The 24,343-nt window shown below is 36.0% G+C and overlaps 1 protein-coding gene across 1 annotated transcript in view; it reads right to left on the bottom strand.

Annotated features, from left to right (window-relative positions):
- Positions 1–24,343, bottom strand: part of LOC118202692 (uncharacterized) — a 376,501-nt gene that overhangs the window by 280,574 nt on the left and 71,584 nt on the right. The window contains exon 2 of the mRNA XM_085813163.1: positions 16,276–16,523. Coding sequence (XP_085669289.1) covers positions 16,276–16,437 — 162 coding nt within the window. The 5' untranslated portion in view covers positions 16,438–16,523. The remainder of the gene's footprint in view (positions 1–16,275; positions 16,524–24,343) is intronic.

Genomic DNA, 24,343 nt, shown 5'->3' with positions numbered 1-24,343 from the left:
ACGGCACAGCTCTTCAGTAAGCCGCATGAATATTCTAACACTTCTGGTCTTGGTCGCTAAATCTTTCTAAATTTAGACTCTGGTAGTTTATTTAACATCATAAATTAAAATTTTCTGGTGAAATAGCGGAAAAAGTAGCACAGTAGAAAAACAACCAAGGTTTACAGTGAAAAGAGAAAGTTAAGATGATTTTTATACTGTTTCTATGATTAATCTTCATTATTTGATAAACAACAAGGAACGCAACAGGCAGAGATAATTATTAAATGAAATTAGTATTCAGATTATTGCTGTTACCAATGACGTTAATTAAATATTATTGCGCAAGTTTGGTCATGATAAGTATGTCTAATATCGAAGACGGCAGAGAAACACTGCATTATTTCAAAATTGTCACTATGAATAAAAATGCCTTAAAAAGAGTTATAATATTTATACTATGACAATTTTCAGTATTAATTCAAGATACAAGACAAAATTTTTATTATTTTTTTAAATTTGAACTTCACAAACATTGATTTAGCTACACATGTAATGATTATCTTCTATGCATTGAACCTGTGAATGATACTAATTTGTAAGCACTGAAATTTCACCAAAAAAAGAGACATATAAATGCCATTTGAACTTATTCTTATACAAAGGAATTATTACGCATAATGAAGCACAAATGAAGAAGATGCCAATAAGATGAAAAAGTAGAAAGATAAATTAACTACTCTTCTTAACATGTAATAAATTGCAGGATCCTATTTGTCGTAACATATCCTTCAAGATTTAAGTAAAAATACATTCCAGTGCAATAAAATGATAACGCTGTTTAATTTCTCATAAAGAAAGCTTGATTGGAAAAATGAATAGTTTCAGAATTTTACGGAAAACTCCTTTCCAAATTGTGGTTCTTAAATTACGCTTAAATTCTAAAAGCTATGTACGATACGTTTGTAATACTTTCCTTTTGCCCCTTCATATTTAACAAATACTACAAATTCTTGTTAGTTTCAAATGCAATGTAAACAGACCATTTTACAGAATTGTTTTGAATTGGTGATAGTTTAAAATTAAGTATCTTTAACTATAAACATTTTTGAAAAAAGGAAATATGAAAGGTTTAAGATTCTAACTTTCGTCCAAAAAGAATTGTTAAGGTTTTTTTCGCCCTCACTGCGTTTGCTTTCTACAAGTTTGCTCTTCCACTCACTCCCGCTTTCTTTGCATTTACTCCACCACATATTTTTCCAACACTTTTACACACTACATACTTTCCAACATACACGTTTCCAACAGCAGATTGAAAAGCAGAACAGCAACATATGTTTAAAATTCCCGATGCTGTAGAGCAATTGAAAACGACAGCGATGACGCTGCACCCTACGACGTTAATTTCTCCCTCACCCCCGCTAACAGGAATTGGATTTGATCCAAAAAAGACAAACATTCTTTCCTTGTATGACTCTTTCTCACTTTATGGCAATGAACAGTAAACAACGTTTGTTATATCATCGCTAGATAATTTTTACTTCTAATACCTAATAAATATGTTATTTTGCGTGTGATAATAATAATAATCGTGTTCCTTACATACGCAGCTTGGATTACACTTTATCAAAATAAGAACTTTAATTCTGTTTTATTCATCTGCTCGTCTCGAATTAGCGAAGTTGCAATAGTAAACAAATGAACCACATATACCTTCAACATTAGATTATGAAACTGAGCGCATGTTTACTTCAACTAAACGCATAAAATATATCGAGATAAGATATCAAGAATAAAAAATACCAACAGAAAAGATACTTTGCCATAAATTACCGCTGGATAATCCGAAAAAGGAAAAGTCAAACCTGTCTTCAAAAGTAAAACAAAACTACATAGTTGTGTACTGCGCATTCTAAAGACAGAAGCAGAAATGGCTACTAGCTGCGAAAATAAATATTCGATCATGAAACTAAACAATAACGACTATCAAGTATGGAAATAGAAACTTGAAATGATCCTAAAAAAGGAAAATTTATGGGATTTAATCGCGGATGACACACCAAAAGAAATAAACGCCGAATGGACAAAACGAGATGAACAAGCACAAGATAAAATTAGTTACACGTAGAAGACTATCAAGATTTGTGTTCCTCTTTACTTGCTTTGGAAACATGAACTGTCCTGACTCGGAACAGGAAGCTTACTAAAGCTATGTTCACTAAATTGTGAAGTAGACAATACACACAGGAGGGGTATACGAAACCCTTTATTTTTCTATCTTTACAGCGATTTCCGGAACTTCGGAATACAGAGACCAACTACTTGTGGTCTGAACGTAAGAATATAAAAATACTAACTAAAAACTCTAACTTAAAACTAACTCTGGATTGATATACAAGTGCCTAGCTGTAAGATTGGCCGTTATTTAACAAAATCCGTATGTAGTACAGAGAGCTGCTAAAACTACGATACGTTTGAAATTATCAAGAGGACTAAACCTCTGGCCTTGAAGGCAACCAACAACGAGTAAAACTACTATGGCAAGCGGCCTGCTTCTAATAACTCCTTCCTCTCTCTTGCTTGGCAAAAAGCCACAACTTAAGTACTTGGCGTTAGCAAGACAAATTTGCATAAATAAGTTAAAGCTTTTAATTCTGGCCGGAAGTAGAAAATAAGAAATGATAGCAAAGATTCAAAATAAAATAAACGTTAGTAAAACTTAGGATCCTTACATACTTCCCGCCAGAGTTAATTAGTTTGAAACTGAGGTCTAAAACGACCTTGTTGAAAATTTTAGCTCTAGAATCTAACGCGAGGCCAATCTTTTACAAACATTTCTCACTAGAAACTAGTAATTAAAAAAAGTCGTTTTTTTATCAACTCCATGGACAAGATTTTTCATCTGTACTGCATCTATAAACAGGAGTTTCTTAGTTGAAATCTGGTTCCTTCCAGAGATCTGGAAGGAAAACTAGTTTAATGAAATGTTACACAATTAAATGGAAAGTAACATGAATACTTATATTTCTCTTTTAACATTCTTATTTCATTCATGATGTTATTTAATTATCCCCTCGTGCTCTCTGACATGTGTTGTAAAGGAAAACACCAAACACGAGCGTGTCTATGCACAAGTGTTCAACACTACCGCCTGCAATCAAAACACTAACGTGTTAAAATTCAACATAACAAGACCTCAGAACACACCTTATATTCATCTCTAAACCCTGAGGTACTATTCTGAAAAGTGGTTAACTCTGAAGTGTAGTGTCAGAGAGCCTAACTACATTCATTCAACCTTTAACACATATTCACAATAATTTGCTCTTTTTACAGTCACACGAATAAGTAAAAATTTTTGGCATTACTCTAATATTTTCACTTTTAACATATCACAGTATTTCTTAACTTTTAAAATAACAGTTCGCATTGCTATAAGGACATATTAACATGCCGTTAATTTTACGCATTTTAAAACATACATTAGTAGTACATTGTTAACTTCTATTCTTTTTCAAGCAAGTGCCAATTCTTCTACATTAAAATACTCCATTTCAAAAGTCTTTCAGACTAAAACTTCTTTCTTGCCAGGATCTTTTAAATAAATTTTATACAATAATTTTTACAATTTTCTTAAAGTACCTTTTTTCAAAGATTATCAATGCTTTTACAATATTCAAGTATTTACACATTCCTATTATACATTAATTTTAGTTTTACTCGCGAGTAAATGAAAAACAATACCAAAATAGGTAACAACTCATTTCTCGCCTTTTTGGCGATAAAGGTAGGCCTCACATGAGGTAAAACTTCTTGAATTCTGCCACTTGCAGTAAGAATGAAAACTTAACTTAAGGTTTTAAAGTAACATAAAGTTTTACTTATCTTTGTGATATTCAGACATCCTTTTTTCTGCCCAGGCTTCGAAAAAGGCGAAGACTACAGTCTGATTGACCTTCCGTCTTGTACGGGTTCGCCCTTCGGTTCCTTCCTCCATGAGCTTTCTTTTCCTTCCAGTTCAGTCACCCTTGAAGACCTTCTTTTTAGCCTCAGCTTGTGGTCTCGGCCGTTTGATGGCAGCTGGTCTTGGCGGAACCGGGACACTTCTCTCTTGTTGTTGCCTGGATCTCGTTGCTGGCTGTTCAAATTTTTCTTGCTTCTTTGCCTCTGCAGCTGGTCTTCCTTCATCAATTCGTCGACATTTGCTGCGTAGACTCCTATCCGATGAGTAAATCTTCCGTTTTGGAGCCGTGTTATAGTTGCTGTCATTTTTCCTGGCTCTATTTGCATTAGTCGTACTTCTCCCTTCTTCATTCTTGGGGTGGTCGTGCCCTCTCTTCTCTGGTCGGTGGAAAGACTTCTTTTTCTTCTTACCTTCAGTTTTCCAACGGAGGAACTTTCTTTTCAATCGCTCCTGTCTACTCATGGCTTGCCCTTGTGATTGTCGTTGTTCCACCTCTGGAGCTTGTGCCTGCCGTGCCGGATCCTGCAAAAGATCTTGAAATATTGGCATTTTATTACGATTATAAAATGGTTTTATCTGGTCAACGCTTGCGGTGCATGTTTCACCATTCCTGGCTTTTAACATTACTACAGCCTGAGTTATTTTTTCTATGACATATGATCCTTCAAATCGTGGATAAAATTTGGCAGTTTTATCTTCTGGTGCAAAATAAAGTGAATGCTTAATTTTTAACACTTCATCCCCTAATTTATAAGTTACTCCCCGTCGTTTCATATCGTAATAGAGCTTCTGTTTTCTCTGTGCTATTTCATTGTTCTTTTTTGCTTCTTTAATTAATTTTTCTATATCGCCCATTTTAAATTCTGAGGCTCTTTGTTGAACATAAAATAATTTATCTAACGGCGTTATAATCTTTCTGCCTAAACATAACTCAGCAGGAGTTTTGCCCGTCGTATCATGTTTTGCGGTCCTAAGGGCGAAAGCTAATTCATTGACATAGTTATCCCAGCTTTTATGAAATTTTTTAACATAACTACGGATAATTTTCACTATATTTCTATTGACCCGTTCCGTTATATTTGATTGCGGCCGATACGGGACCATTTTTAAATGACGTATGCCCAGTTTTTGGCACATGTCTTCAAATCTATTACTTACAAATTGAGGACCATTATCCGATATAACTTTTAGGGGCACCCCGTATTTTAAAATATATTTATTTAAAATAGAATCAGTAACTAATTTCGCGGAGGCTCTTTTTAAGGGAACAATTTCGGTCCACCTACTAATATGATCAACTATAACAAGCAGATACCGACTTTTATTTAACTGACTTTCCGGGAAAGGGCCCAGTAAATCGATGCCAATTATTTCATTTGGAAATTCGGATTTAATGCTATTTAGAAACCCAGCCGGGCGGAAATTAATATAATTAACTGCTTGACATGTTGGGCAGGACTGGACGTACGCCCTTGTTAACTTTTGCAGCTCAGGAAAATAAACTGCTTCGCGTACGCGTTGGATGGTTTTTCGAATACCAGCATGAGAAGCTAATGGGCTGTCATGGAGCTCCTGCAGGATATTTAATCTAAGACTAGCTGGGATAACAGGTCGAAATTCATTGTTGGAATTCGTAGTTTTTGTATAGAATAATAGACCATCTATTAGTTCGTAATGGGCCGCCCTATTTCTTATTGCCACAATATTTTGGTGGCTAAAGTTTTCAGGATCTTTTAAAGAATCATAAATATTTTTAAATTCCGGATCCTTACCCAGTTCGGTTATTACAGTTTCTCAGGAGCGTATCGTACAAGCTGTGAGCATTGCCTTGAAGAAGGTAATACCTTTACAGTATTGATGAAGAATTGATGAAGAAGGTAATACCTTTACAGTATTACCTTCTTCATCTATTTTTATTCTGGATAGGGCATCTGCTACGATATTTTACTTTCCGGGGGTGTGCTTAGTTACCAAATTATACTCTTGTAACTTGAGTGCCCATCTTATTAACCTTGGGGATAAGTTTTTTCCTGAGTACAATCTACTAACCGCCGCACGATCAGAATACACTGTTACTGGCGCCCTTCCAAAATAGACTCGGAACTTTTGCACTGCTAACAGAACTGCAAGTGCCTCTCTTTCACTCGCGGAATAATTTCTTTGTGTTTGATTTAAAGTTGTACTAAAAAATGCCACGGTCTGCTGATTTTGCAAAAGTACAGCTCCTACCTCATAATCCGAAGCATCCGCTGAAATTTCTAAATTCTCATCGTTCTCAGGAAATTTCAAAACAGGGGCTTCCGTTAATGCTTGCTTTAATTTTTCGAAAGCACTATTGGCTTCGGCCGTCCACAAGAATCTTGCCTTTTTCCTTTTTAATTTTAACAATAGTTCAGCAAAAGCTGCAAAATCTTTTATAAAGGACCTATAATATGAACAAAGTCCTAAAAAAGAAGAGAGCTTCTTCGCCGTATTTGGCGGCGGATACTTTTGCACACCGATTATTTTTGATTCGTCCGTCTCGATTCCTTTCTGTGATATTTTGTAACCTAAGTATTTTAATTCAGGGGCTGCAAATTTGCACTTTTCGACATTAACTTTTAGACCGGCCTCATTTAATAATGAAAACACCTGTCTTAAATCCTGTACATGTTGGTCCAGATTATCACTAGTAATAATGATATCGTCTAAATAGATAAATGTGGTCTTTCCTAGAACAGGCCTTAGCACAATGTCCATACATCGCTGAAATGTTGCCGGTGCCCCTGAAAGGCCAAACGGCATACACAAGAATGCATAAGTGCCAGACTTGGTTATAAAAGTAGTCTTAGGCACATCTTCCGGTTTAAACCCTATTTGAAAATAACCAGTCGTTAATTCTAACGTAGTCATATATTTGGTAGAAGTTATGTTCCTTAGAATTTCTTCAATAATAGGTAACGGATATACCGGATATTTAGTCATGGAGTTTAATTTACGATAGTCAATTGCAAAACGCTACCTTTTCGGATGTGCTACCTGATAGTCATTATTTTTCTTAGATAACACAACCGGGCTAGCATAACTACTTGAGATGGGCGTTATGATCTTTTTACGTAACATATCTCGAATGTGCCATTCTATAATTTTTTCTTTATTCTTAACATACCGATATGGTTTGTGGCGAACTGGCAGTGAATCTCCGGTGTCGATACTATGGTTAGTAACTTGAGTAAATCCGGGAATATCACTAAATAACTAAGCAAATTCACTTACCACTTGGCGAATTTTTTGTTGCTCTCCCGTAGGCAGATGGTCAAAGTTTAACTTCGGTGGTTCTCTTTTTTCTTCTCGAACTGGTTTCATCGCCAGCTTAAGGGACGCTTCGTTAAAATCCAGCTTTGCTTCTGCCTCTGAAAGAAAATCTATCCCTAAAATGACATGTGCTTGTAAATCTTTTACGATAAAAAACATGATCTTTACTTGCTCGTCCTTGATACGAATATATAATGGTATTTTACCTATGCATTTGCATCTTTCTCCCTGCGCAGCTAACACTGTCGTATTATCCGAATTACACTGGTGTGCAAAAATTAAGGACGAGACGGTTTTTTCAATATAACTTTGTACAAAAGCTTTCCAAATCAACACATTTAATACCGTAAGATCCCCAATACGTAAGGACATGAGTAATGTAAGCAACACTTACTAAAAGAGAAATCAGAGGGATAAAAAGAAGCTTTATTGAAAAAGTAGCATGGAGCGCAATGCGACTGAAGGCCGAAACATCCCTGTGATGGGTGTCCAGCAAGAAACATCCGGTCTTTAATAGGGGATATGATCTCCCCTGAGTGCTAGGCAGGTTTTTACAGCGTCTGCCCATGCTGAGAATGAGGGTGTCAATGAGTTGTTGAGGCATTGCTGCCCATTCGTCTTGCAGCGCCAATCGAAGATCCGGAATCGTTACTGGTCGTAAGGTACGAGCTGCCAAGCATCTGCCTAGAAAATTCCATACATGCTCGATGGGATTGAGATCCGGATATCGTGTCGGCCAATCCATACGTTCAATATTCCCACTCTCTAAGAGCTGTTCGGCAGCTACTGTGCGATGACATGGTGCATTGTCGTCCATGAAAAGTAACTGCGGACCCATAGCGCCTCTAAAAAGACGCACATATGGAAGAAGAATCTCGTTATAATAACGGGTCCCGTTGACTGAACCTGCGTCGAAGATGTGAAGGTCTGAACGACTCCCAAGCATGATGCCTCCCCAAACGAGAACACCGTCACCTCCATACCTGTCTCTTTCAATGATGTTCGAGGGATGATTGCGGCTTCCCCACTCTCTCCAGATGAGTATGCGATTAGAATCGCTACTCAGACTGAATCTGCTCTCATCTGTAAAGAGTACTCGTCCCCATTCATTGTCTCTCCAATTCCGGTGTTCCCGGCACCACAGAGAACGCCTTCTCCGATGGGCAGGCGTTAGAGGTACACACCCTACAGGGCGTCGTGCAAACAGACCACCACCGTGCAGGCTTCTGTCCACGGTAAAAAGCGATATCGGTCGTCCAGTCGCCTGTGTCGTGTGTCTAGCGATTTCTCCCGCTGTCTGCCGCCTGTTTCTTCTGGCCTGTAAGGCAATATACCGGTCATCTGCGGGTGTGGTTCCTCGTGGACGACCACTACTAAACCCACGGATAGCTGTTCCTGTAGTTTGAAGGTGTCTCCAAAGTTGTGAAACGATGCTGTGAACAATTCCGAACTCTGCAGCCACACTTGCCACACTGCGGCCTTCCTCCAACTTCCCAATGATTCGACCTCGGGTAAAAGCATCCAGATGTCGTCTAACAGATTGATTATTCGCCATTTCTCGCTGAGGCAGCAAGTCGGTGTGATTTTAACTGCTATACGGCGTGCAATCTCTTTGCCAGAAATACTGCTTTATACTGCTAAGACACTCTCCCATTACGTCTACCTGCATATCTGCGCATGTGCTACCGTACATCACCTTACTTAATCTCCTGATTGGTCTTTCTGTCCGCATTGCCTCTTCGTTCAGCTGATATGCTAATTTCTCGACTTCGTCCTTAATTTTTGCACACCAGTGTATATATGCGGTATCTATGGAAATACTTCCTAAAAAAATCTTCTGCCACACAGGAACACTGCGCGCCTGTATTCAGGAGTGCGGTGGCTGGGATGTTGTTCACCAGAACTTCAATCTTTGGAAGAGTCAAATTTTTCACAATAACTGTATTTAACTTGAAGGAAGAGGGGTTTTCTTGGCCTTCGGATTATCGCACCCTCCCGTCAGCAGAAATCCGTTTTAGTTTAAATTTTGTTTCTTCCTTTCCATGCCTTCCTTCTTTTTCCGCTGGCCTTCAGACTTTTTTTCTGGCTTACTATTGAATTTTCGACGTTTGCCGGTTGTTTTTGGATATTCGGATTTCCTTGCCCACTGATTCGCTTTGCTTGCGTAGCCGTGTTCTAGGCTTTGCTGTGGTCTTGGCGCACCAAATTGGCTTCGTTGCTCATGCTGGCGTCTTCGTTCAATGTCCGCCGTTCTTCTACTTTCAAACTGGATTGCTAGATCCAATAACTTTTCCAGTGTAGTCGGATTCCTTAATTCAATAAAGTCTTGTACTTGGGGAAGTAACCTCGGCAAAATCACTTGTATTATCTCAGGATCCGGACGGCTTCCATACAAGAGTTTAAAGACGCGAATTTTTCTTAAAATAAAGCTTGAGAGATTTTCAATTCGTTTCTGGTATATGCTGAAGAGTTCTGCTTCTAATTTGGAACGATTTCTTACGACAGGGAAGGCTTTTACTAAGGCAGTCTTGAAATTTTCGTAAGTATAGGTGGGACTTCCCGCTTGACGCATAAGGCTTCTGCCTATACATTTGAACAAATTAAGCGCTTGGCCCCTCAAAGCGCTGGTAGCTAAGGTGACTTTCTGGAACTCATGGACTGGATACAGCATGAAGTGGTCATCCAATTTTTCCAAAAAACTGGTTACCGGTGAGTTTCCATTGAATGTTGCTTCTGGTTTCATCGATGCGCGCATGGTCGGACGATGTACCCAAATCCTTCCAGGGCAGCAGCTGGCATTTCTGGATTCTGAGCCGCTTCTGCAGGCACCACATCTTCTTCTTGAAACTCGGCCATGGTAATTCTTCTTCGTCGGGCGCCACTATCAGGATTTGTGTTCTTCTTTACTTGCTTTGGAAACATGAACTGTCCTGACTCGGAACAGGGAGCTTACTAAAGCTATGTTCAATAAATTGTGAAGTAGACAATACACATGGGAAGGCTATACGAAACCCTTTATTTTTCTATCTTTACAGCGATTTCGGAACTTCGGAATACAGAGACCAAGCACTTGTGGTCTGAACGTAAGAATATAAAAATACTAACTAAAAACTCTAACTAAAACTAACTTTGGATTAATATACAAGTGCCTAACTTCAAGATTGGTCGTTATTTAACAAAAATCCGTATGTAGTACAGAGAGCTGCTAAAACTACGATACGTTTAAAATTATCAAGAGGATTAAACCTCTGGCCTTGAAGGCAACCAGAAACCGAGTAAAACTACTATGGCTAGCGGCCTGCTTCTAATAACTCCTTCCTCTCTCTTGCTTGGCAAAAAGCCACAACTTAAGTACTTGGCGTTAGCAAGACAAATTTGCATAAATAAGTTAAAGCTTTTAATTCTGGCCGGAAGTAGAAAATAAGAAATGATAGTAAAGATTTAAAATAAAATAAACGTTAGTAAAACTTAGGATCCTTTCAAGACAACCTTAGCGTACACATAAGAAATAAAACGACAGCTAAAGAGATATGGAACGAATTAAAGAAAATATATGAAAGAAAGAATCTTTTCAGTAAACTTTACCTTTTCAGAAAGCTGTATATGTTAAAAGCAGAAAACGAATACAAACTCGAAAAGCATGTTAACAAAATGCTCGAAATCGTAAACGAACTGCTAGGAATTGGTGAAGAAATAACGGACAGTCACATTGTAGCGCGGTTACTAAGCGGCTTACCAAAAAGCTACGAAAATCTTATTACAGCTTTAGAAGCACGCCCAGAGGAACTAACGTTGGAATACATAAAAACGAAAGTCATCGACGAATCCCTGAGAAGAAAAGAAGGCACGCGAACAGAAGAAACAACTGCCAAAAAAATAAAAACGCCAAAATTTTAACACAAAATTCAAGCATTTCAATCAACGAAGATGCAACTATTGGAAAAAATTAGGACATTTAGAAAAGGAATGCAGATTTTTAAATAATCACAAAGAAAAAGACAAAAACGAAAGTAACTCATTTTTCAAGAATGAAAAGCAAGCGAATAAAGGAAATTATGGAAATAAACAAAACATGAAATTTGCTGTAAACGAGGATGCACACAAAGATGAAAACGAAAATAAGAATCTTGAGAAGGCTGAGAATTACACGTTCGAAGTCACCAGATAAAGAAAATTTCAAAACTCAAATTGGTCAGTTGACTCAGGAGCTACTTGTCATATGACCGATAACATAAATATTTTCGCTAAATTGGATAGAAGCAAAACTGAGCAAATAACAATTGCTAACGGTACTCAGATGAAGTCCGAAGGTATCGGGGAAGGATACTTATACTGTACAGTCGACGAAGATAACGAAATAGAAGTAAGACTCGTAGATGTTCTGTACGTCCTGACCTAGAAGGAGGATTGATATCCGTACGAAAAATTACAAAGAAAGGATTTATAGTTGAATTTGAAGAAGATATTTGCAGAATAAAGAAGAAAAATAAAACCATAGAAATTGCTAAAGCAGAAGGAAATTTATATACCAAATAGGAAGCAGAAGGAAATTCATACTACAGTTGAATCTCAAAGAAGAAAAGCCAAAATTGCAGCTGCAGAAAGAACTGAAAATAGCATTGGCATAGAAGACTAGGTGGTGTATTTAATTATGGCAAAGCACACGAGGGCTACCTGCCTAAGGGGGAGGGATGCCTTCGTGGAGGACTTTCTAAGGGAAACTGGCTCGTATACACGTTACACATGGGGAAAACCACGAAAACGCCCATGCAGCCAGCCCGTTCGCGGGACTCGAACCTCGGACCGAACTACCAGTGTTCACCGACTTTACCGCTCGGCCGCATAGAAGACTAGGACACAGAAATTATGAAGCAATCAAAAGGCTAAAAATGATGACCTTGCAACCGGAATAAGGAGCCAAACAGGAAAAAGAATACGAATGCTGTATCAGAAGAAAAATGACTGAATTGCCGTATCCCAAGTTCAACAACTATAGAGCAAAATTAGTTCTAGATTTGATACATTCAGATATTTGTGGATCAATCGGTACAACATCACTAGGAGGAAAGAAATACTTCATAACATTCATTGACGATCATTCGAGATACACAACGATCTATCTGCTAGCTACAAAAGATGAAGCTATCTCCAAATTAAAACAATTTGTAACCATTACGAAGAACAAATTTGGAATGAGGTCAAAAGTCTTAAGAACAGACAATGGAGGAGAATATACAAGCAAAGAGATTAAGAATATCTAAAGGAAGAGGGAATCGAACATCAAACCTCCGTAGCATATTCACCGCAGCAGAACGGTAGAGGAGAAAGAAAAAATCGATATTTTATGGAAATGACAAAATGCCTGCTACTCGATTCAGGACTCAAAAGAGAATTTTGGGGTGAAGCCGTAATGACAGCCACCTATCTACAAAACAGGCTACCATCAAGATCAGTTGAAAAAACACCGTATGAGCTCTGGAATAATAGTAAGCCGAACTTAAGCCATATCAGAGATTTCGGCAGCACATCCTATTGCCTAGTTCCGAAGCAGAAAAGAAGAAAACTCGATGAAAGAGCAGAAAAAGAAGTTCTTATTGGATGCAGTGACCAGACTAAAATCTATAGAATTTATATGCCAATTACAAACAACATCGTGATCAGAAGAAGCGTAATATTCGAAGAAAACAAAAAGGAAGAAATGCGTCGTCAATTAAATAATCAGAATGAGGAAATAGAATGGCCTTTTAAAGAAAATAAATTGACAGAACCATGTTCAAATGCTACAACAGAGGAAGGATTGAAACAGAAGAAGTTCCCCTATTACCGAGAAGATTCCAGAGAACGAATAAAGGAATTCCACCAAACAGATTCTCATACATGGCTAAGAATGAAGAAATCAAAGTTCCTAAAGACTGGGAAGAACTGCAAACGTTTACTACCAAAGAAAAGGAACTGTGGTTAAAATCTGCGAAAGAAGAAATGGAAGCACTGAAGAGAAACAAAACATGGAAACTAGTCCATCTTCCAAAAGGAAAGAAAGCAGTCGGAAACAAATGGACATTTAAAACAAAATCCAACGCTTCAGGAAATATTATCAGATATAAAGCTCGTTTATTAGCTAAAGGATATTGCTAAACATTTGGGCACGACTACGACGAAACATTCGCACCAGTCGTAAAGTATACCACAATAAGGACTATCTTGGCAATAGCAGCTCAAAAGAAGGTGCAAAAAATCACTTTGATGTAAAAAGAGCTTTCTATATGTAGATCTGAAAGAAGATATATATATGAAGCAACCAGAAGGTTACATCTCAGTTTCAGAAGCAAACAAAGTCTGTAAACTAAATAAAAGTATCTACTGACTAAAACAGGCTGCTAGAAACTGGAACCACAAGATAGCTGAAATCCTGCGCAAACAAGGATACGTTCAAGAAAAGGCTGATCCATGTTCCTTCACATTAATCAAGAACAATGCAAGACCTTACATAATCGTATACGTTGATGACATATTAGTCACGAGCGACAAGCGTGAATCAATTCAAGAAGTTGAACGAATTCTCAAAGAACATTTCGACATTCGAAATCTTGGAGAAGTATCTACATATCTAAGAATCGAAATCGACAGAGAAAAAGACGGAAGCTTTAACCTTCATCAAGCTAACAAGATTAGGAGCATAATCGAAAAATTCGGCGGAGTGTCACCAAAGAAACTAAGCTATGCACCCATAACTATGAATTTTACGAAGATGATATTTTTTCCGATAATTAGAAATACAGGGAAGCAGTGGGAGCACGTTTATATTTAGCAACAGTATCAAGACCCGACATAGCGAATTCTGTTGGAATACCTAGCAGAAAAGTAGAAAATCCATCGACATCGGACTGGAACGGTATAATTAAAATCCTACGATATCTGAGAGCTACAATTAATTACAAATTTCACCTAAAATCTAATGGTGCACCAGTCATCAAAGCTTACAGCGATGCCGATTGGGCTGGAGATATCTCTGACAGAAAATCCACATACGGATATATATTTCAAATAGGAAACAGTACAGTATCATGGACAAGCAAGAAACAGAATTTTGTCGCTCTATCTTGGACAGAAGCTGAGTACATCGCTCTAACTTTAACATTGCAGGAGCTACAATGGAATAGACAACTGATCGAAGATTTAGGCTTCGCTCAACAGAAAGCTAACATCGTATTCGAGGACAATATATCATGCATAGTTCTTTCCAGAGAAGAAAAGGGAAGCAGCTACACCAAACACATCGAGTGAAATATAATTGTGTATGCGATCTACAAAATCAAGGAATTGTTAAAGTACAGTACTGCAACAGCAAAATCATGTATGCAGACATGTTCACGAAACCCTTGCCCAGACAACAGCTGGAATTTTTGTTAAAAGGAATTGGTCTTACTCCGGACGGAACCGCTCATCGAGTGGGAGACTGTAGAGCAATTGATAACGACAAAGATGAAGCTGCACCCTAGGCGTTAATTTTTCCCTCACCCCCGCTAACAGGAACTGGACTTGATCCAAAAAGAAGGACAAAAATTCTCTCCTTGTATGACGCTTTCTCGCGTTAAGCAACAGACATTAAACAACGCTTGCAATCATCGCTAGATATTTTCCTTCTAATACCTAATAAATATGTTATTTTGTGTGTGCTAATAATAATGATCACAATATATTTGAAAACAACGTGAAGCGGGATGATCATACTGAACGACGGGTCGCCGCCAGCATCGTATGGACCCGGCTGTGACAAGGTGCTGGTAACAATGGTTGCTGCAATGTACTCACAGGTGGAATCAAGGCTGTAGAAGGCGAAGGTGCACAAATGCGAGGCAAGATTAGTTAATTGTACTACAAGCCCGAATTACCCCAACGGCATCATTGCCCCCTATCCAATGTGCTACAACCTTATACTACCCATGGCACATTCCACCACCATACGGCGCTGGCTGAGGCGGGATTGCCCTCACAGTGACATTTCAGACATCTGCCTTCCCTGAAATATCGAAAGAGTCATCTGGAGTGGTGTCGTAGGCAATCATCATGGCTGCCAGCCGACTGGCAGCCCATAGTGTTCAGCGATGAATCGCGCTTCATTCTTGAAGCAGATGATATTAGGTCATGTGTGGAGGGACCAGGGCCAGCGAACCTAATCAGAATTTGTCTAGAGAGGCACACAGCTATTTTAATTACCCCTCGTGAGATGATGTGAGCTGTTATGTAGTATCACAGCAGGTCGACCTTACAGGTTTAACAACTCATCGATATGTTGATGACATCCTGCGGCCGTTTGCTTTACCCTTCATGACTCGCCATCCTACAGCATTCTAGGCATTTTCCAACAGGACCATATACGACTGGCGATATGCTAGTCGTATATGGTCTACAAGCTGTTCATACTCTTTTTTGGTCAACAAACCCATCAGACCATTTGCCAGACGAACATGTATGGGATATAATAAGACGCCAGTTTCTGGCACCCCGAAATGTCGCAGATATGTAGGAACAATTGAGGAATGCCTGGCAGAATGTATTGCAGCATAAGATTAGGAATCTTTATCTCTTCACCCAAACGTTTACAAACATGCAAAAGGAGGTTTCACCAGTTACTAATTTGAGCATTCAGTATGCAGTTGCCAGCCACTGATGCGTCCTATGGCCTTGAATTTTTATTTATTTTTTTACATCTGTATGAGCTTTTCTCATATTTAATTTCGATAAAAACAATACTGTCTTCACATTGATTTTTTTATAAATAGCATATTTTAAAAAATTTTGTTTCTTCGGTCATTTTTATTTTCATTTGATTCTTATATATCTAAATTCCATGGTGAAACTTATGTTATACAAAGTTCTTGACATATAAGTTTACTTTGCTTACGACCCTTTCACTGGAATTATTTTTATCGTAAATATCTAATCATTCTGTACGTAACGGAAAGCATTGTGAATATGAAAGGTTAGAAAGTAGCAGTGATAGAGAAAATTAAGATTCTTTTAAAGGTATGAGTTACCTGAAACAAAGGCACTTGTCTGAGAAATTTGTTGACTTGCGGTATTCGGGATGTTTTTCCATAAAGTTGATCGCCATATCCATCCAACACAACCTGTTCCAACTTCTCTAAGGCTCCTAGCTTTAGCCATAATGTTATTGGATCTTCACTCACTGCCGCCATGACAGTTTTCTTACTTCGTAGCCCCCTGTGCACCAGCAGGGTCCATTCTAAGCTCAGTATAGGGGCTCAACGATGAAAATCCAAGCCTGTTAAGGAAAGCAAAATATTTAACATTAGACATGTATTATTATATATGTAGTATGTATGTATAAGACAAACTGGGTATTTGAATTCTTCACCGCTTGAGCTCCAGAAAAGTAATTTTTTAAAAATGTAATTTATAAATTAAATTAATAAATTATGTATGTAATTAATAAAATAAAAATGTAATTAATAAATTAAATTTTTTAAAATGTTTAAAAATGTCTATTGGGTACTAGCAGTTTCTGAAAATAATTTAAAGTATTTCATATGCAAAGAGTGGCAAAAATATCAAGGTCATACATAATGCGTCTACAAAGTTTCAGGGGTAATTTTGTTTTAACAAACTGTTTTTCATAAAGAAGCAAAAATTAAGAAAAGGACATTTGAAATATTGCGTTAAACATGTCAGCACCAAGCATTCACACAAGGTAATGTTTGGCATTGGTGCAAACAGTTGCATGATAGGTATTGATGATAAACCCAAGCGTGGCAGTCTTTCGTACTATTGAACGTCCAAAGAGATGAGAAATCGCCGCTTATCTCTTCGAATGATAATAGCTGATGAACCTGACCATCAGGTAAAGCACTGCTCATAAAATTGTCGGGCAGATCTTAAAAAACGAAGATTTGTTTTCTTTTTATATCTCACACACAGACTACAGAATAGAAAATTCGAATTTCTTCATGTTGTGGTTTTATCCAAACGTTAGATGTTAATGCTGATTTTCTAAAACAAATTAGATCATTTAATTTAGGCAAAATGAATGAAGGTTTAGCTCCATCTCAATTCTGACTTAGTAGAGGCCTTTTCTTGTACTGAGCACATAGTAACTGAGCTCACAAAAGTGTAGCCAGATTTTTCTAGCATCGGCTGGAAGAATATAAGTAGTTTGTTTCCTTCCTAAAATTCAATTTGACTACAATTTAAATGGGTACCTTCTTCATATTTCTGCCCATCATAGTTGAAGCGATCAGACAGCTCTAAAATAGCTTTGCATATCCATGGAAATTAAAAAGAAACTCATTGTTCATGTAAATTTCTAGGCGCTTAAAGTCAAACATTGCAGGATTAGCAAGTTAAAGTACATTTAGCTCAACTATAGACATAATCGTTGAACTGGATAGCAGTCGCATGTGACACCCTATTATAAACTTCAAATATATTTTTCATTTTAGAATGTATTTCATTCAGCAGAACACGAGACATTTAACTTTCAAATAGGCATGATTAGTGAAACATGTGGCATGTGTTATTGAAAATCCTTCAACAATTTTGTTTAGTATTTATTTCATTTTCTCTGTTTAATTATGATTGCATATGTACGGATGCATATGATTGCATATGATACTGATGATTTTTCCCCATTCGTAAACCAGAAAAATAACTATTATTTGCTGATAAAATAAGAAGTGCAGTGGAATATCACACGTTGTAACGGCAAAGGAAGAGATCATCTGCCTGAAAATAAATGTCAGCAGCAATTAGAAACTATTTCGAAAGGATTGCTGTCTACCATCTTTCCTCTATCAAGTTTGGTAATCGAAAATTCTTTCGTGTTTAACTGCTTATCTGTTATCATGAAGTTGATCTATTGAATTTCGATTAAAAAAATCAGAATTGGTCATTTAGAGAAGCCTAGTCTAATTAATAAAGATTTCAGCTACATACAGCTGACGAAAGGGTTAAAGTGCTGAGTAGTGTTTTCTTCTTTGTTTCTTATAGATAGTTTCTTGTAAAGTAGTCATCAGGTTGGATGCCGCACTGCGATCACATACATGATGCTCATATGATTTGTAACGGAAACTTTTGTTAGTTTGATATAACCTGTCGCAGATTTACTCTACGAGGACATTTTTGCAGTCATGTGGGTACGTTTACAATTCTCAAAAATTATAGTAATGAACGATTATTTAACTAAATACTGCAAAGTGTCGCCAGTTTTTTGTTTCGAAAAGAAAAATCTAGGAGCATTTCATTCACTTTTACATTATTGTGTCCAGATACGATTCCCTCGAAACATTTTTAAAACACAATGGAAGCAAAAACGTTATCTACGAATCCGACAACATTTAGTGCAAATAGAAATTGATATAAAAGGCAGAATTTATGGACGATGTTGCTTGCAGAATGTTACTAGGAAACTTAACGAAACCAACTTTCTGAACTTTCCTACGGGCTGGATGTCAACCAAACTACTATTTGTCACTAGAGTTTACTCTTTGGATTCTCTATTTTCATCTAAATGTAGGTAAGTGTTAAATTAGTGATTGTTAAGAATCAGATCAGTTTTGCTTGTAAATTAATATAACTATTTTTATTTTGCTTGTTATCGTAAAATTATGCAGATTATGCTGTTACATTAAATTTCGTATACCAAAAATGTAAATAAATAACATGACACTTCGTAAAATATCTAGTCGTTTCCGAAAATATCTCTTCTCAATATATGGTAAGTTTGAAGACGTACGTAAGTTTTCTTGTAATTTTTTGATTGAGAATGTCTAGAAGAAAATTCTGGAAATCTATCTCATTTTCTCAGAAAAATTACACATATGAAAGTGACTGGTTCGCCAAGTCAGCTTGAAAGCGAGATGTGACTTTTGATACTCAACTCTGTATATATTACTTCCAATTTTAGTTCACCTTTCGAAGACAGATGCTCAACGTAAACATTTGATTTGGCTTTCTTTCTTCTTATGTATTCCATATATATTAAGCCATATTAGAACTGTATTGCATTTTTTTCTTGGGTTGTATTGAATAAAGTTTCTTTGAAGGTGAAATAAAGATGAAACTTTCATACTGTCTGCGTGCTTATCACGAGGTAAGCCTGAGCTTCTAGCACGCAATCTAGACATATCACTTATTCATCTCATGCCTACGAAAGAGGATAATTTGATATTTATTGATATTATCTCCATTTGAAGCTTATAATTTGGATACGAGATAGACTGTTGCTTATTCGCACATAGCCACTAATTAAGTGCGTTGAGAAGAATATTGAAACTAACATTTATATTTTTAACATGGGATCTTAAAGAAAGCTTTCAAAAAAAGGTTATTAGTCGGTTTAGCGCCAATCATGACGGAATCCTGGCCAGATAATCTAAGAACAAACATTTTAATCTTTAATTTTGGGATTGCACAGATTAAAATAAAGGGAAAGGTTAATTGATTATGAATAAAAAACATGCTGTTAAACATGTATAAAATTGTTAAAAACACCTTAACTTTTAATTTTTAACAACACTCTGATAGTAACTGAATACTAGCAATTAGTTTAATAATCATCCCTTTTGTTTCTGTTTATTATAGGTTTCAACAGTTCTGAAAATATCCAAGAATAGACATGTACCAGATTCACTGCGTAGAATTAAAAAGGAAGACTTAAGATAATAAATTACTAAAAATAATAATAAATTACTAAAAATAATTATTACTAAAAATTATTATTACTAAAAATATAAATAATAAATTACTAAAAAAAATTTCTAAACATTTCGTTTTGTAACTTTTAAACAACGAATATTACATAATCCAAATCTTGTTCTACTTCTTTATCAACATACAGGAGGAACCAAGCCCTACCCCTATTAACATCCGTTTAACACGAAAAAGCAGGGTGATTAATATTCATGTGAGAGATTTACTTGACGAATGGTTAAGCAATAAAATGGAACATACATGTCTGAATTGAATAACGAGTCTTTTGTTCTGAATAAATAGAAATGTAATCGATTACAATGACCGCTTTAAGGTATGCTAATGATAAAAAGTCTGCAATAGAAGTGCGGGACATAAAGTAAGCAATTTTCTAGCAAATCTGGAAGCGGGGTTTTACAAGTAGCTGTCTAAAATGCTCGTTACTTTTTTGTGCTTAAAATTTAGCATTGAGATGGGAATCGGCTACAAAAATGTATTAATTAAATTCAAAGACATAAATGATTTCTCAAAGGACACATACTATTTTTAAGAGCTAGGCTTATCGTTGAAAGAAAATTACTTTTATGAGATTTATTACTTTGTCATTTTCAACACCATGTGTTTAATTTTCAGAAATTTAATATAGGGTTTGGAATATACCCAAACGACTATTTTGTAACTAAATTTTATTTACGGCATTATAATCAGAATAAAATTTTATCAGAAAAAAATTAGAATATTTTTAGTTTTGGTTTCGTTTAATTGACGATGGCAAAGCACATTAGGTTTTTTTTGCCTAAGCGAAGGGAACTTTTCCTCAAGTCTTTTGTGGAGGACTTTTAAGGAAAGCTTGCTTGTACACAAGTATCGCATGACGAAAGCCACGAAAGATCCGATGCAGCCAGCCCGTAGCCTGGAATCAAACCTAAGTTGGAACTACCAGTATTAAGCAATTTTTCAACTCGGCCGTTGGTGGGCCTTTTTGCTTAGCTAACGAAACTTTAGTAAAAAGGTTTTTTTGAGTTGTGTTGCACTAAAAGCAAAATAGAGATTTATATCTGGTTTTACAAAGACCGAATTAAAATTTGATTCAGCATACGGTAAAAATGTTTGCAGTGATCTCAGTTAAGCAGTAATGCACCGTATTTTCAAGCGTGTAATTGCTGATATTTTAAGACAAAGGAAAAGGTTTTCCAAAATATTTGATTGATCTATACGACTTCTATGAAAATTAATAATAATTTCTGTTCATTTTAATTACAATTAATAATTATATTCAACATAAGTTATTAATAATGTATACTTAACATTCCAAAACAAATATTAAATAAAAGAAAATTATTTTTACTTTAAAAAAAAAAAAAAAAAAAAAAAAAAAAGACAAGAAGGTTGATGTAAATTTTGCGAAGGGAAAAAGAAATAATGGTTGTGGTAGGGGCAGAAACTAATTTTTGCAGTTAAAGCCATTACCTTCTCATTGAACTATCTTTAAATAATAGATCACAGTCTGAAGTATATTACCATCATTTGAACGAGAATGGTCATTGATTACTTTTTCTGTCTTCAGCAGTTGCTGTTAGATGTAACACATTGCTTAGTATTGCATTCATTCATCACGACATATAAAGCTTAAAAATGCAATATTTTTTATTAATCAGAATTTTTCTAGCTCATGTCCATTTACGTTAATTGACCATTTGACGTAAACAAAATAGTTCCACAACATATTTTACAGGAAGCAAACGCGTACTATAAAATTTTGTGTTGTAAACGTCACTATCTGGTAAAAAGAGGTTGATTATATTATAGTGGCAGATATCATATTATAATGGCAGTATTATAGTTACGTTTTGCATTTTGGCAGATCTATTGGAAATTCTATACATTTCCGGAAATTAAAGATTTATTAATGTGTCTTTTAAATGACGTTATAACACTGATAAAGCTTACTTGTTCTAATATCTAACTTCCAAAGCAAAATGTAATCTCTATAAGAAGATCATATATGGTTTTAGATATTCTGAACTTATGTGAAAGAAATCTCCTTAGAAATTGTGACTATCATTGATGTAGTTTATTTACTTAATCTTATTCTTAAAATTAGTGATCAGTTTCAATGATGCTTGTGCTTGGAAGGTAGGCGCTGTCAGATATTTCGAAATTTCTAAAATATCGGGAATAAAAAGAGGATCTGATGCATAATTATTGTTACACTAATATAACGTATATAAGAGTTGGTAATAAAATAGTAAAATGAACTACATATTTTCAACGGTATTTAAAAGTATTTCGATTCTTTCTTCATAGGTTTCCGTATGTATTGTATATCCATATAAGCTAAATTAAGATTTGTAACGTATACGAAACTGGGGACACCTCCTTGACTTCAAGCAGAAACCAAGGTTTCATTTTCTTTAATACATATGTTGTAGTAACCGATACCTATGAAAATAACTACAATGGCTAAATGCCATCCGTATCAGCTAGGATGCTGTAAGTGCGATATTGATGTAAGAAAACAGTAATAATGCTCGGAATGCACACAGCGTATTTTGCCATGGTAAATGCAGAGTACAGATTTCTCCGTACGTCATTAGCAAAATGATTACTCATTTTGAAAAAAAAAAAAAAAAAAAAAAAAAAAAAACGAACTTTTAGGAAATCAACCTTGAGAATGGTACTATAGCTGCTATTAAATAGGCAATAATTAATAGTTTAGCTTATAGTGTTGCATATACTATGTAATGTGAGAGAAGTTGGATATACTGAGAGAAGGTTGGTAAATTATTTATATAAAATAAGCTGAGTTACTTGTGATCATTACAAAATATCGACTGATACTTGCATTCATTTTTCTTTACGAAATGGAAGATCCCGCAAGGCGATGAAGCACATTCTTATTTCATTGTTACAGAAAATAGTCGCAACAGTTCCACTGGAAACATGAGAAACTTAAAGTGCCTTCAAGCAGATTTCACTGCTGTTGCCAGAAACAAAAGTTTTGGTGTTGATTAAAAGAGCTGCTTTTATCCACACGTTTTCTTAGATTCTTTTGCGAAGGATATAATCCAAATGCTATGTGATATGCTTCCGAAGCCACTCGGGTCTCGATAGAGTTTTGAATATACATTGTAGCGAAAATGTCTTCAAACAGGTTGATTGTTGGGTATTTTCTACTGCCTGATCTTCACGTTCTCTGAATATCAGCTGTGTGATTTTTAGTTGATTAGCTGTTTAGAAATTAATGTTTGTCGACAAAATGTTAATGGGCAATATTATGCTGCATGGGGGAAACATAGCATTAAACTTCATTGGGTCATTTAATACAAACTTAACGTAGTCTCCATATTTTATACCACCACAATGTATTTGTTAAGCAGCATGTTTTTTGTTGTCTGTATAAACATTCTGGAGATTTTCTGCTCCGTAGTTCACGCAGTGCCAGTCAAAGAATCGAACTTTGAATAGTTTTCGCTAGCTTTAGTGTATATATTGTGATATCATTCTGCGTTTTTTAGAACTATGAACAGCTCTGAAAAGTTTTTTTTTTTTTGGTAAAAAATCTATGCACGCAGCAGCAATCATGTCCTGTGGACAGATGGAAAGCCACAACTGCATTGCGTCTTGGACTATCGGTAATAAGAGAAGGATTTAACCTTCTCAAATTGTCAAGGCTGTAGGGGTCTGAAAATCTGGTTGTTGTTTTGACTTCTGAATTAGTATCTGATAAGCTATTAGATGTAAGTGAAATTTTTAAAAAATGTTTAATCCTCCAATGAGAAATGTCTGTATTAGGATGTTGTAATAAGCTGGCTTTTCTTTTTGCAAGGAAGTCCGATTGTTCATTGCCTTAAAGGACGCAGTGGCCAGGCACCCACTGATGAACGATTTGCTTTTCCCTTAAAGTGATAACTCTCAGGAATTCTTGACATTGCAAAATTTCAGATGTTAATGGGTGTTCAACAGAGCTCATTGATTGAATGGCTGTGTGAGAATCAGAAAAAAATACGGCTTTTGCGAACTTGTAATGGATAGCTAATACATTACTAAAATAATTTGCATCATTTACTTTTAATCCCACATCTGATATTAAACATAAGAAATATAATTTAACGCATAATATTCCTTTACGAGGATTCAAAATTAGATGAATCCAAATTTAGAATTTAGAGAACTGGTTAACGATATTTCTATGTCTAGATTCATAGTGCGTCGCGACCACGAAATGCTTTTTTAACCTTATTAATACCGTTATCTTTATTTAAGGCAACGAGAAGGCAGGTGACAGGTTTCGTTGAGATTTTATCTATAATAATGAGAGCTCTCCCTATGAATATCATGAAACCTTGATAAGAGCACACTAAAAAAATTGCGTGTCCAGTCTACTTTACGAAAAAT

The sequence above is a fragment of the Stegodyphus dumicola genome, chromosome 3 (genome assembly GCF_044657685.1).
Source record: "Stegodyphus dumicola isolate Sdum_Otavi_A_Nest chromosome 3, ASM4465768v1".
Lineage (NCBI taxonomy): Eukaryota > Metazoa > Arthropoda > Arachnida > Araneae > Eresidae > Stegodyphus > Stegodyphus dumicola.
The sequence above is the reverse complement of the archived record's forward strand: the minus strand, read 5'-3'. Positions and strand labels throughout refer to the sequence as shown.